At 36.2% G+C, this 13,258-nt stretch overlaps 1 protein-coding gene across 1 annotated transcript; it reads right to left on the bottom strand.

The window, feature by feature from the left end:
• Positions 1 to 1,339: 1,339 nt before the first annotated feature.
• On the bottom strand, positions 1,340 to 4,657 carry LOC116291842 (uncharacterized). The gene is made up of 5 exons (XM_089032071.1): positions 4,609 to 4,657; positions 4,164 to 4,265; positions 3,737 to 3,892; positions 2,587 to 2,742; positions 1,340 to 2,001 (listed from the first exon to the last, which is right to left on the bottom strand). The coding sequence occupies exons 2-5, from the start codon at positions 4,243 to 4,245 to the stop codon at positions 1,979 to 1,981; spliced, it is 417 nt and encodes a 138-aa protein (XP_088888197.1). The 5' UTR covers positions 4,246 to 4,265; positions 4,609 to 4,657; the 3' UTR covers positions 1,340 to 1,978.
• Positions 4,658 to 13,258: the final 8,601 nt, after the last annotated feature.

Genomic DNA, 13,258 nt, shown 5'->3' on the forward strand with positions numbered 1-13,258 from the left:
TGGGTAAATAAAGCCGTCGGTGATATCCTTGACGTGTATGCGCCTTTCTAACGCGGTTTCCAACTTCTTGATGTTTTCGATGGTTCCTCCGGTCCTATTAGTATTTTTTTCCCATTTCCTGATGGCTTCTCTTCTCTTTAAGGTTAATTTACCACCGCGGGAGGAATCTTCGAAGAACTCTCTAACCAGCTTCCCTACGCAGTTACCTGGATGGCGCATTGGTTTTAACTCTTTAACATCCGGCGTCTTTATCTTGTACGCACCGTAAATAACCACGGTAACAGGGTAAGCAACTTCGTAGAAGAGCATGTCTATTCCCTCAAGTGCTCCCGGTCGCGTGTCCTTGTTTAAAACAAACAGGTCCTTCCTGCCAGACGCCCGTATTGGATTCCTGCCCTTTTCTATTATCCACTCGCCGTCTAAATACTTTATGAACGTCAACTCCAAACGGTAGTCTCCCGCGGGCATCAAATTGATTATCCTTTCTGCTCTTTCCTCGTTCATCGTCTCGTCTGTATCTCCCTCCATAAATGTCGTGAAGGCAAAGTCGGCGTCTAAGCGGTCCAGCACCTGAGTTCTGAGCTTGCGCACAGTTTTATTTCTAATGCTTTTGATGGTATCCATCTATATATAAAGGATATTTTAACCTCCGTTTGCGGTACCCAAATACAGCAGCAGTAAGGACTTATCGCGCTGCCCCCGGATCGCGCAAGACCCCCTGTAGGGCCTTTAACCTACCTCCGAAACCCCAGGGGGGGCTGGGGTTTTTCGATATGTCATTTTTTCAAATGCCGGCGCTACGCGAGTCCCCCTTACTGCTGCTAGTATTGCGGATTTTGTGATTGTTTGTCTATATATGGCCTAAGGCCTATGTACTGTTTAATAAACGAGCAGGAGTGTTTTATCGGGTATAAAACACGAGGCGCAGCCGAGTGGTTTTAGACCCGATAAGACACGATCTGCTAGTTTATTAAACGGCTTAGAAAACTCATGATGTATGTTCTCATATGGTACAGAATTCTTTACGAAATGAACCAAGTTTGATAGAGAAAATCCAAGTTAAAGTTTATGCAAATGAAGACGAATCTTTATCAGATATAAAATCACCTTCATGGTCATGATTTCTATTGTGTTTTCTTCATGAATTATTAATGAGTTTTCTAAGATATGCTTAGTCATCATGCCAAAGGACATCTAAAGCGCTTCAGAGGAGAGTGAGCCGATTAAATCAACGCAACACTGATGTATTCATACTAACAACGGATTTTTAAAAGCCATCGTGAACATGACAGAATCGAAAATGTCTATGTCCACACATATACTCATATAAACGGCAACTTTTTATTCATATCCAATCCATTCAATTTAATTTACAATACTAATGCTTTAAAAATGACTAAGAAAAAAGGATTATCCTAGAATTACATTTAAGCTTAGACCTAGCTATCACTATAGTGAAGCAAATCGATCATATGATAATCCAGTTAGCTATACCAATAGTTAGCGTATCATACTGCTATCAATATATTCATGACAACAGATTTTGTTTTATTGGCCTAAACATTTTACTTTACCAAGCTTTCAAGCAGGCGTGCCCCTCTTCCAGGCCCGGGGTGGGGGGAGAGCGAGGGGGGTGACTCCGTAGGCGTATAGCAATGTGCGGGGATGCTCGTCGTATCTTTTAGGGGTAAAAATTAAGGATCTGCTATCTTTTAGAGTGTGAAATTCGAAGTTTTGCAAATTGTGGGTAAAACCCAGCAATTTTGTCTCTTTTAGGGGTTAAAATTCATTTAACCACTCCCATTTCCTAAAGAATTCTGATGTCTTTTAGAGGTCATTTTGGAAATTTTCGCCGAGCATCCCCGCCCTACCATATATAGGAATCATTATATCATTTAAACAAAGGTGATAAAAAGAACTCTAAAATGCTAATGTACTAAGATTGGACAGTTTTTAACATGCAATACAGTCGACCAGTTCAGGAGCTTTTTACAGGAGAATCTATAAAAGAAAGGAAAACATGTATAAACATTTTTTTTTTTGCTGGAACTTTAACTAGAAATAGATGTAAGGATTTCATTGAGAAAGAAGAAGAGCAAAGAACAACTAAATCCGTGAATATAACGCCTTTCTGGCAATTGAGTGCCGGTAGTACGTATGAACGGTAGGGGGAGGGGGGGGGGGTAACTTTTCCTGAGCTCTTCTTCTCCTCACGGCAAAAACCAAACACAAGACTCAAGAACAAAAACTAAGAAAGCTGAAAACACCACGGCATTCAAATAGTTAAATGCCAAAAAAACAACTGCTAGAAAACACTCTACCGATTACTTAAATTTGTATTTGTGTTCAAGATTATCAATTTGTGGGGGAGAAAGGAATAAATTCTAAATTGGCAAAACTACATAAATAAAACATTGAGTGAATGGGAAAAAATCAGAAAAAGAAGAATGACAGAATCATTTTATCAAAAAGAGAAAGTTGGAAACGATAACAACATTATTTAGAAGAAAAGATCGACAACAAAAAATGCCGACAAACGTCACTAAATATATACACACATGTAAGTGAGTGTGTTTGTAAAATTACCTCCACTATTTCCCCAGCTGTTGGAACCAGCACCATTGCCCCACTCGTTCCCACCGGCACCATTGCCCCAGCCGTTGGAACCAGCGCCATTGCCCCACTCGTTGCTAACGGCACCATTGCCCCACTTGTTTTCAGTCCTTTTAGAAACAGCGGCATCTAAATCAAAAATACGAAATATCAACAATAGCGTCTTGTCAACCGACAGCTTTTCTAAATTGTATTTGCACTTAATAAACCAGTAATGGAATAAATAAAAAATTCAATAATTCATTCAATCAATCATTATGATCAATCAATCCATCAATTTATGAATTGAAGCTGAGTTTAAAGGAAAATAATGTCCAAATAGAAATACAGTGAAATAAACAGATAAATAAACAGACACTGAAACAAGTAACCAAGGAAACGAGCAAATTATCAAGCAAATAGTTCATCTTATTGTTTAGTAAACGCGAAAATTAAAAAAAAGCAAGAATCAATCAAAAATGAAAAATATACAAATTAATCAATCAATCAATCAATCATGCAATTAATCAATCAATCAATCGAAAGAAGGAAACATTAAAATATATAGACAAAAAATATACACACACGCAAAAAGGCATGCAAAAAAGAACAAACAATTGAACAAATACAAAATAACATTACTTACTTAAAATGAATGAATAAAACCAAATGAACAAATAAAGAAAAGAAAGGAAAAGATAAAAAGCATACAAACAACAAACAACAAACAAAACAAGTAAGAAAGGAAAACAAGCAATCCATTCAAAATAACTACATAAAAAATCGGCGGTGATGAAATCAAGAAAAAGAGAATTAATATGAAATCAGAGTGAGAGAAGCTAGCAAAATATGAAGTAAATTGTATGAAAGGGTGTAACTAGACCTACTTTAAAAAAAAACTTAACTAAACAACAAGACGCGGAGCCAAGACAGAGCCAATCAAAAAGCAGACGTGGATAGCCATTTTAGCATTATTGCTTTACATATAGCAAAATATATATACTGAGCAGTATCAGTGTAAAAAAAAAAAAAAAAAGGTGGAAACGATAACAACATTATTTAGAAGAAAAGATCGACAACAAAAATGCCGACAAACGTCACTAAATATATATACACATGTAAGTGAGTGTGTTTGTAAAATTACCTCCACTATTTCCCCAGCTGTTGGAAACAGCACCATTGCCCCACTTGTTGCCACCGGCACCATTGCCCCAGCCGTTGGAACCAGCGCCATTGCCCCACTCGTTGCTAACGGCACCATTGCCCCACTTGTTTTCAGTCCTTTTAGAAACAGCGGCATCTAAATCAAAAATACGAAATATCAATAATAACGTCTTGCATTGTGTTACCCGGCCGCACATTGAGATTTGAAATTTATTTGAAGTTGTATTGTTACATCGAGGCTGATAAGAGAAAAAAGCTGAGCCAAAGAAAATTGATTGAAGGAGAGAAAAACAAGTGATGCTATTATCCTCCAATCCGAATATATTTTTACAAACAAATAGAATATAAAACAACACGTACATATTAGAAACATAAACAGTTTATAGAATGTAATAGCAACTGTTTACCTTTTTTAATGGGGATAGCCCGATTAATGGCAAACATCATAAATGCTATCCCAAGGCATAAGAGAAGATTGTTGTACGGCATGGCTTAAATGAAGTCGTAATCTGATGGATATAAATTCAATGTAATTAATTGAAAAAGTTTTAAAATTTATAAATAATAAGGTTATGTACTTGGAATATACTAGCACGGAAAAAGCAAAAATTAGAGGGTGCTATAGCCACATTCTCCCAGCCCCTCCCTCTCGGCGACTTTGAAAATGACCAACTTGACACGAGCTGTACAACGGTTGCGCGCATAACTGTACGTTCGTTTTTTCATTAACAGCAAGTTGTTAAAACTCCTACTATCATTTAAGTGTAGCTGCATACATAGACGTTGACTAAGTTTAACTACTTTACAATTCCGTCAATGCCAGCCAGCAAACTGAACATATGTCAAACTTACCCAATTCGGCCGACTTTACTTGCTTCTTCTTCGGTGACTTTGTCAAAATTCCAATGAGAATGAAGAATACTGCATTATGAGAGTTCTTTTATATGCTCCTATCTTGCTTAATTTCATATGTGACTGAGCAGGCTTGCGCATTGTAAACAGAACATCGTGAAGGCAAACTCAACCATGAATGAACGCTCAACGCTCTCACCTCGTGAGAGCTTGCATGCCAAAACCACCTCGTGGCCAAACCACCTCGTGGTGCTTGCATGCTCACATCAAATTGACCATGTAATTTGGGTAACCTATACATTTACGCGTTGCTTTATACATAGACGTTAACTAGCTAAGTTTGGCTATTAAGTACATTTCCGACAATACCAGCTAGCAAACTGAGCATTTGTCAAACTTACCCAATTCATCTGACTTTACTTGCTTGTTTTTCAGTGGCTTTGTCATCCAAAAGGGAAAGAAGAATGCTGCATGTAAGAGTTCTTTCTGGAATAATTTCGTATGTGACTGAACATGCTAAACAAAACTATTACCATTGCTTTAATTATCCCAGCTGAAGGCAAATTCAATCATGAATGAACGCTTTATTACCGTAAGAAAAAAAAAAAAAAAAAAAATTTTGTCTGGCATAGGGTAAGGCTTTTGTCTAGGATAGGGTAACGCCTTTTGTATGCTCACATCAAATTTACCATGTAATTTGGTAACCCATGCATATTTACGCGTAGCTACATACATAGACTTAACTAGCTCAGTTTGACTATAAAGTACAATTAGCAAACTGGACATTCATATCAGTCATATCAAATTTACCCAATTCAGCTGACTTTTGTACTTGCTTCGTCTTCGAATTCAGTAGTTTTCTCAAAGATCCAAAAGGGAATGAAGAAGTACGTCCTTTTTTAAATAATTTTTAAATGTTTGTTTGATCGCTTATTTGTTTCAATTGGGAAGGAGTAATTTTTTTATTTTGGATCAGTGCCCCCCCAGCTCCTAGGTCCTCGCTACGCCCCTGAGTTAGCTAGCTATCTATTTCACGGGTATATTATTTGCACTCTACACATGTAGATAAATATTTGGCTAAAATTTAAAATAAAAGTACGTCCTTTCTTGAATAATTTTATATGTGACTAAACATGGTAAACAGAATACTCAATCATGAATGAACATTTTATGCTCTGAGTACTCATCTAGCCAAACTACCTCGTGGCTCTTGTATGCTCACATCAAATTGACCATGTAAATATTTTGTAACCCATGTATTTACGCGTTTTCATTCAAAACTCGTGATATATACCTATTAAATATGATATGTTGTATTTTCTAAAAGGATAAAACATGGGAAAGATCCAAAAACTACTTATTAGAGATATTTGTCTATATACTCTATTTTTGTCAAAAACCAAACTTAGTCGAGGTGATACATCGCTGAAAGACTCGACGGAACTGAGCAATCAAGTGTCTATAGCGAAATACTACCAATTTCAAAATAAATTGAACTATTTCAAGACAATCGTTTTTGCAGCATTACAGTAGGTACTAGATATCTTTCACATAACTCCAACTACTAACCACTATAGTAGAAACAGCGACTAAATATGCAAATAAGTTTCTGCACGCACGGGCGAGTGCTTGCGCTGTCTTTTCAGTCATTCTTGTGCACAAAATGCAGGCAAAAGTCATAGAGAACAATAGAGTGCAGTCAATAAATGAGGGATTCAGAAAGGTTATGAAGAAAATATGATAACTTTTGCCTGTCAAAGAGTACCCCCTCCCCGCTTCCGCCGCTTATGTTTATGTCTAATCACTACATATATCACATATGGGATTTTGCGTTTAATTTGATATGTTTATTGTTGTATTTTCAAGACTGAATACAATGTACCTACATCTAACAAAACAGCCAAATTGCGTTAAATCTCAATCATTTTTTATAACTTTTTTCAATCTGTTTCGCCTTCACTTTCAAATCTATTCAAAAATGTATCAATTCTGCCCATCATTTTCATGGCCTTTGAACACATTTCGGTGTGCGCCTTGTTTGCAGCCACCGACTTTCCTTTAGATTTCTTCCTCTTCTTACATTTTCCCACTGCGGCATCCTGTGACAAGGCTGGCTCTTTTACAGCAGAGTTGGCTTGAACTGTGATTTCTTCTTCCTCCTCTTCCTCGGAATCATCATCCAGATTTGCGTAACTGAACTTCGCCTTTGCTCTTTCTTCTGGACTGCTTTTAGTTGAATATCTTGTCTTAGCCTCTAAGATGGTCTGGGACATTCGGACCGATTGCGTAGCGGATTTTGGCTTACGATTCGGCGAATCCTTTTAATGATAGCCTCTCGTGCTGTACTTGAATAATACTCTTTTATATTTCTATTACCACGAACATTTTAAAAATTTTAAAATGCGCTGCTTGACGTGTTGGAGTATCTCATCCCACCCTGAAAATATTGCGTAATTCTCGAGTACAATTACTCGTTCTTCCTCTGAAATAGGTAAACGTCTAGATATCTAGCCTGAAGGAACTACATAAGAGAGAGCAAGACGATATTTAATTATCCATCGACCATAGATAGCTTTGCTACTTATATTATAGCAAAACGTACCTGAATTCTGACTCACTGGTGGTTGATGTTGGACCGTTTCAAGTTCTTCGAATGGTCGCCAGAATTGTGCCATTTTACCATTTGAAAAAGCTTACATTATGACTGAATGGTTATCGGCTCCTTTATAGCAATATTTAACAAAAGGCAACCTAAAACTTTAGTCTAACAAAAGAGTCTAGCTGGAATGATGACTCTATCTTTATTTTAACAAACTTAGGCCTAACGAATTTCAATTCTTCTGGAAAAAGGGAAGGTTCCAGCTTTGCAAATAAAATAAACATTTCCGATAAAAAAGGGAAAGAACAATACTCTTTTCTTGTGGTGCGAAGTTCAGTTACGTAATCCCATTTATTTCATTGTCATGACAGTGAAAGCAACTAAAGCGCTTTCTATTGTCTAATCGCTACTATTTTGCACATTCCTAGCTCAAAGGCATGTTGTATTTTTGATGATCTTTAATTAAAAATAGACGCTCGATGAGCGCATGTGGCTACTGCAGAATTACGAAACTGGAGTTTAGTTCATTTATTTTTATTGGAATGCTTTAACAACATGTTGTTACGGGTTTGCTGAGGAAGCAAGTGTAATCTATATATTTTCGTCCGCGTTGGGGGGTATACCCAGGATTTTCTCCGAGGTATGCACTGCAATTCAGCTTCATTGATCTTCTTTTGTCTTATAATTTAGTTTCTCACTAAATTACTTATGTCGTGTTTTTCTATGACAACGTTTTTGCAAGTAGGTATATATATTTATTGATTTCCCTCCTCTTTTCTGGAACGCATGTGCGTAATGGCATACGTATACAACTAGGTACGCTACTGCGGTTGTTGTTTTCATATTATGGCTCGCCCTGGCACTAGTTTCCTGTCTTTGTGTTTGGTAGTTTTAGGCCGGGCTGGGAGCTATATGTTTTGGAGGGAGACGTCAAAAGAGCTGTTTTGAGTGTTCTCAAGTTTCGTTGAAAATGTCCAAATATTATTTTCTGTTTGTTGTGGTCGCTACGTCAATTTTTTTTTTGAGCGGGCAGAGTGTAATAGTGCCAGCTTTATATTGAGAAACCTGTAGAATGTAGAACGAAGCAGACCATTTAACGTATATATACACAATTTATTAAAATAAGAAGTAGTTCAAGGTATTTTACAACTTCTTTCTTTGTTAATGAGGGGTTATCAGGTTGCGTGACATTTTAAAATTTAATCCAATATAACGAAAAATAATATTCGAAAAGAACATTGCCAAAATTAGTAAAAGAGGCTGAATTATCCTCCAAAGAGGCTCAATTATCCTCCGAAGAGGCTCAATTATGCTCCAAAGAGGCTCAATCATCCTCCAAAGAGGCTCAATCATCCTCCGAAGAGGCTCAATCATCCTCCGAAGAGGCTTTTGCTTTCCCAATAAATGATTTTTTATCTGCATACAAAGCTCATTGTCTGTGATCAGCCAGGTTTGTCTTCGCTGTCATGCCTTGTAATTTGGGCGTAAAAATCGGCCTAAAATTTGAGTAACACTTGCAAAACCTTTCATTTAATAGTACAGAAAAACCAAATGGAAGTTGTGATAAATAAAAGTAAAATTTTTTATAAAAACACTTCACTTAATTGAACTTTGAACAATCAACCATGAACAGACGAGTCTCCCACCACGAGGTTCCAAGGCCGTCATCGTTTGTCATCCCCCTCGGCAATGATCGGAGTACAGCGAGATTTTGTTGTTCAAGCGTTGATTGGTTGCGAAGTTTGTTCTTTGTTTCGTATCGAATTGTTTATTATTGATGATGATTGCTGATTGGTTCCGAAGTTAATCACAATGCCTCGAAACCCTTTCGACTAATTCCGAACGTTTGCCGAGTCACACTCACTCTTACGGACGGACGGACACAACTCGATAACATAGTGGCTTCGCCTCTTCATACATGAGAAATATAAATTCGTATATATTGCAAAAATGTGGCTATAGTATCCTGAAATCATAACACTAATAAATAAACGAAAAATAAATAAACTTGCATCTGAAATAAACTGTATGGCATTTCATTGCATTGTACAAGGGCAAATCGTCTTACATTTTTGAATAATCTAATTATATCTCCCGCGAAGACGACTAACAAAAAGCTTCATGAATACGTCGTTTATAAAGAAACTGGAATACAGATAAAATTCCCGATAAAATGAGTAATTACAATTCCAGTCATTTGCAAGGAATGCATGAATGAAAAGGCAGCGCAAGCACTCGCCCGTGCGTGCAGAAACTTATCTTATTTGCATATATAGTCGCTGTTTCTACTATAGTGGTTAGTAGTTGGAATTATGTGAAAGATCTCTAACACGAGTAAATTTATTTACATGCACGTAAATGGCTTCAAATCTATTGTTTTCTATTGTTTAATTCTTGATTTTCAGTACTAATTAGATAGTACTGTTTCCTGCACTCCACAAGTGAGATGGAAACATCAAGGTAATCAAACTATTAGGCATAGGGCAAACGTCGAGCTAGCCATGTCGCACCAAATTGTATATTCCAATTATTTAGCTTCATATTAAAATAATAGTAAGGACAGGTAGAGTGCAAATAATATACCCGTGAAATAGTTAGGATTAGATAGGAGATAGTTAGCGCTTAATTAGACAACACATAGGAATTCAGTGAGGCATGACAAGGGCATGGGCGTTTACTAGAGTAACAACTCATTACACAAATGAACGTTTTTTCTAACAAGTTTATTGAATTGAGCTAAGAATCAAGACACAAGACGCACATTTAATTCTGCAGTAAATCATGACACAAAAAACCCAGTACGCAAATGAACGTGTTTTCTATCATTTTTATTTGTTTTATCACGCTAAAGATCAAGACAATACGCATTTATAAACTAAAACAAATCAAGACTCAAACAACTATAGCTTTAAAAAAACCAGTACGCAAATGAACGTGTTTTCTACCATTTTCATTTGTTTTATCGCGCTAAAAATCAAGACAATACGCATTTATAATCTAAAATAAATCAAGACTCAAACAATTATAGCTAAAAAAACATACGCAAATAAACGTGTTTTCTACGTGTTTTCTGTTATCTTTATATTTTTTATAATTAAAATTTGTAGAACATCAAAATCGTTATTGATTAGATAATTTAAAAAGCCAGTTAAATATAAATTCGCCAAGATCTTCTATTAAATCTTCTTACTTGTTCCTTGAAAATGGCGAGAAAGGCATAAATTACTCCAATGTGCATGTTGTGTTCCAGTACTCCAGGTGTCTTCTGCGTATTGGCTTTGGCCAGTCCAAAAACCATTTCGATTGAACCGTATTAGCCCTACTTGTTTGAGCTTCGTAGAACGCCACTTTTGTTTCTGTCCGCAGTGTGGACAATTAATGAAGAAAAACTATCGTCATTTGTAATTTAGCTTACGCTAAGAACGAAAAAGCAATGACTTTATAAACACTAGACAATTTGAAGAGCATATTGTTTCAGCGTGCTTAAAAATATTTAAAAATGCGCGCCCTTGGGTAGCACACATGCACTAGTTTACCCGTCACGGCTCGCCTATTTCTTTGACTAATTAGCTTAGGCAACCAATAGCACAAAGTTAGTAATTAGTTAGCTCAGTAGCGTAGCGAGGGGGGGGGGGGGCACGGGGGGGGGGGGGGGGGGGGGGGGCACGTGCCCCCCCAAAATTAAAAAAAAAAAGGGATAACGAGGATATGAAAGCGGGAGCAGAGGCAAGAGGCAACTTAAACTACTTTCAGACATTTGAAGCAATTCTAGCCATTGATGTTTTATGTGACATTTTAGGATACACAAAAACGTTATCAAAAACCTTTTAAGGTATTGACATTGACTTTAGTTCTGTCGTTAACCTTATATCAGGTGTTAAGTCTGCTTTGAAAACGAAAAGATCTGAGGATGTTTTTCATGAGTACTTTTATCAAGCAGTTACAAAGTGCGAAGAAAGTGGCATTGCTGTCGCCAATGAGCAATCTAAGAGAAAACGAGTACTTTCGTCGCGTGTAGATAGCAGTGCCGGCTTATCCTCGGCTAACCAGCATCACTTTAGCAGTGTAGAGATGAAATACAGAGCTGAGTTCTATTTCGATGTCCTACTAGATAATTTAGTTTCGGAACTAAATAACAGATTTAACAAGAACACGGAAGTAGTGTTGAAACATGTTTGGGTCTTGTCTCCAAAATTGTCTTGTCCAAAATTCCCAACAGTCTTCCGTTTATACAATATAATTATTACCATACCAGTTACCTCATGCTCAGCAGAAAAATCATTTTCCAAATTGAAATTGATAAAGAACTGCTTGCGTTCAACGATGGGACAGAAAAGGCTATCTTCACTAGCAATGATTTCATTGGAGAGAGATCTGTGTGATAATCTCGATCCACATGCAGTTATGAATCAGTTTGCTCCACATAGAAGAATGGAACTAGCATTTTAAACCGTTTGAGTTAAGATTTAAGAATGGTTAATAAAATAATGTTTGTTTCTTAAATTTTTGTTTGAGCGCTTATTTGTTTTAATTGGGAAGGAGTAATTTTTTTATTTTGGATCAGTGCCCCCCCAGCTCCTAGGTCCTCGCTACGCCCCTGAGTTAGCTAGCTATCTATTTCACGGGTATATTATTTGCACTCTACACATGTAGATAAATATTTGGCTAAAATTTAAAATAAAAGTACGTCCTTTCTTGAATAATTTTATATGTGACTAAACATGGTAAACAGAATACTCAATCATGAATGAACATTTTATGCTCTGAGTACTCATCTAGCCAAACTACCTCGTGGCTCTTGTATGCTCACATCAAATTGACCATGTAAATATTTTGTAACCCATGCATTTACGCGTTTTCATTCAAAACTCGTGATATATACCTATTAAATATGATATGTTGTATTTTCTAAAAGGATAAAACATGGGAAAGATCCAAAAACTACTTATTAGAGATATTTGTCTATATACTCTATTTTTGTCAAAAACCAAACTTAGTCGTAGGTGATACATCGCTGGAAGACTCGACGGAACTGAGCAATCAAGTGTCTATAGCGAAATACTACCAATAGTATTAATATTAACTGTATTAGGGTACAAAACAGTCAAGTTCTTCGATTACTACACTCAAACTGTTGTCACTTCATCATTTAGCGATTGTGATATCTTAGATAAAACTAATTGTTTGAAGATCATTTTTTGTTCATCTCATATTTCTTTTGTTGTGTAAGTACATAAACTTATTCTTGAAATTAAAGAGTATACTTTCCAACTATATTTGTGTTGACTAACTTAATGAGTTTTGTGATTTGAATAGTGTAACAGTCTTTGTCAAGTTGGCTTTGCTCACACAATCCAATCAAAGTTTATCAAAGTACAATTTTCAATGCAATGGTTTGCGCTATAGTGTTTATATTTTCAATAGCAAAAAGGAACATGCATGTATCTCAACCAATAAATACACCCTCAAGTTGTAAACTTATTCCGAGCTCTAGATATACAGTAGTTCAGTCTTAGTTTTGCCACTTAAATTTATTTTCTATGCTGATCCGCACACTTGAAACCAAAGAAACGACAAAAGCATACAAATTTTATTGATATAAAAATTTAAAATATTGATTCACCACTACATCATTGTCTGATCAAAGATGATTTAGATTTTTATCAAAGAGAACCCCGAGTTCACGCAGCTATGCGTCTAGTTTAGTTAAACGTCGAGCTAAATTCAGTCGAACTTATTTAAATTTCCGTATTAGCCAGATATTTATCTTACATTGGTACCTTTCTTCGGTTTGTTAATTAGACAGTTCTTGAGAATTATTGGGAAGATAAGAAGCTAAATAAGTACGAAATAACAAAAGTTCGACTGAATTAAGTGAATGGTTAGTTCGACGTTTACCCTATGCCTTAGAATATTTATTAAATGTATAATTCTTAATTATTTAGTAACTATAGAATTCTGCATTGTTATTTGTTCTTTTTTAGTATTGTATTTCAACTGTAAATCTGTAAAATAGGTAACTGTCCAGTTATTTTCTTAATCGGACAGTTA

This window comes from Actinia tenebrosa, unplaced genomic scaffold, assembly GCF_029948245.1.
Source record: "Actinia tenebrosa isolate PJP-AT-01 unplaced genomic scaffold, QUT_ActTen_1.0 PGA_scaffold17__23_contigs__length_9995812, whole genome shotgun sequence".
In the NCBI taxonomy this organism is placed as follows: domain Eukaryota; kingdom Metazoa; phylum Cnidaria; class Anthozoa; order Actiniaria; family Actiniidae; genus Actinia; species Actinia tenebrosa.

Excerpts from the sequence above, each read along its gene's own strand:
- LOC116291842 (XM_089032071.1), bottom strand. The coding sequence starts at position 4,245 with ATGCCGTACAACAATCTTCTCTTATGCCTTGGGATAGCATTTATGATG. Across the intron at positions 2,743-3,736 it reads CAGCTGGGGAAATAGTGGAG|ATGCCGCTGTTTCTAAAAGG; the intron begins GTAATTTTACAA and ends TTTTTGATTTAG. Across the intron at positions 2,002-2,586 it reads CAGCTGGGGAAATAGTGGAG|ATTCTCCTGTAAAAAGCTCC; the intron begins GTAATTTTACAA and ends TTTCTTTTATAG.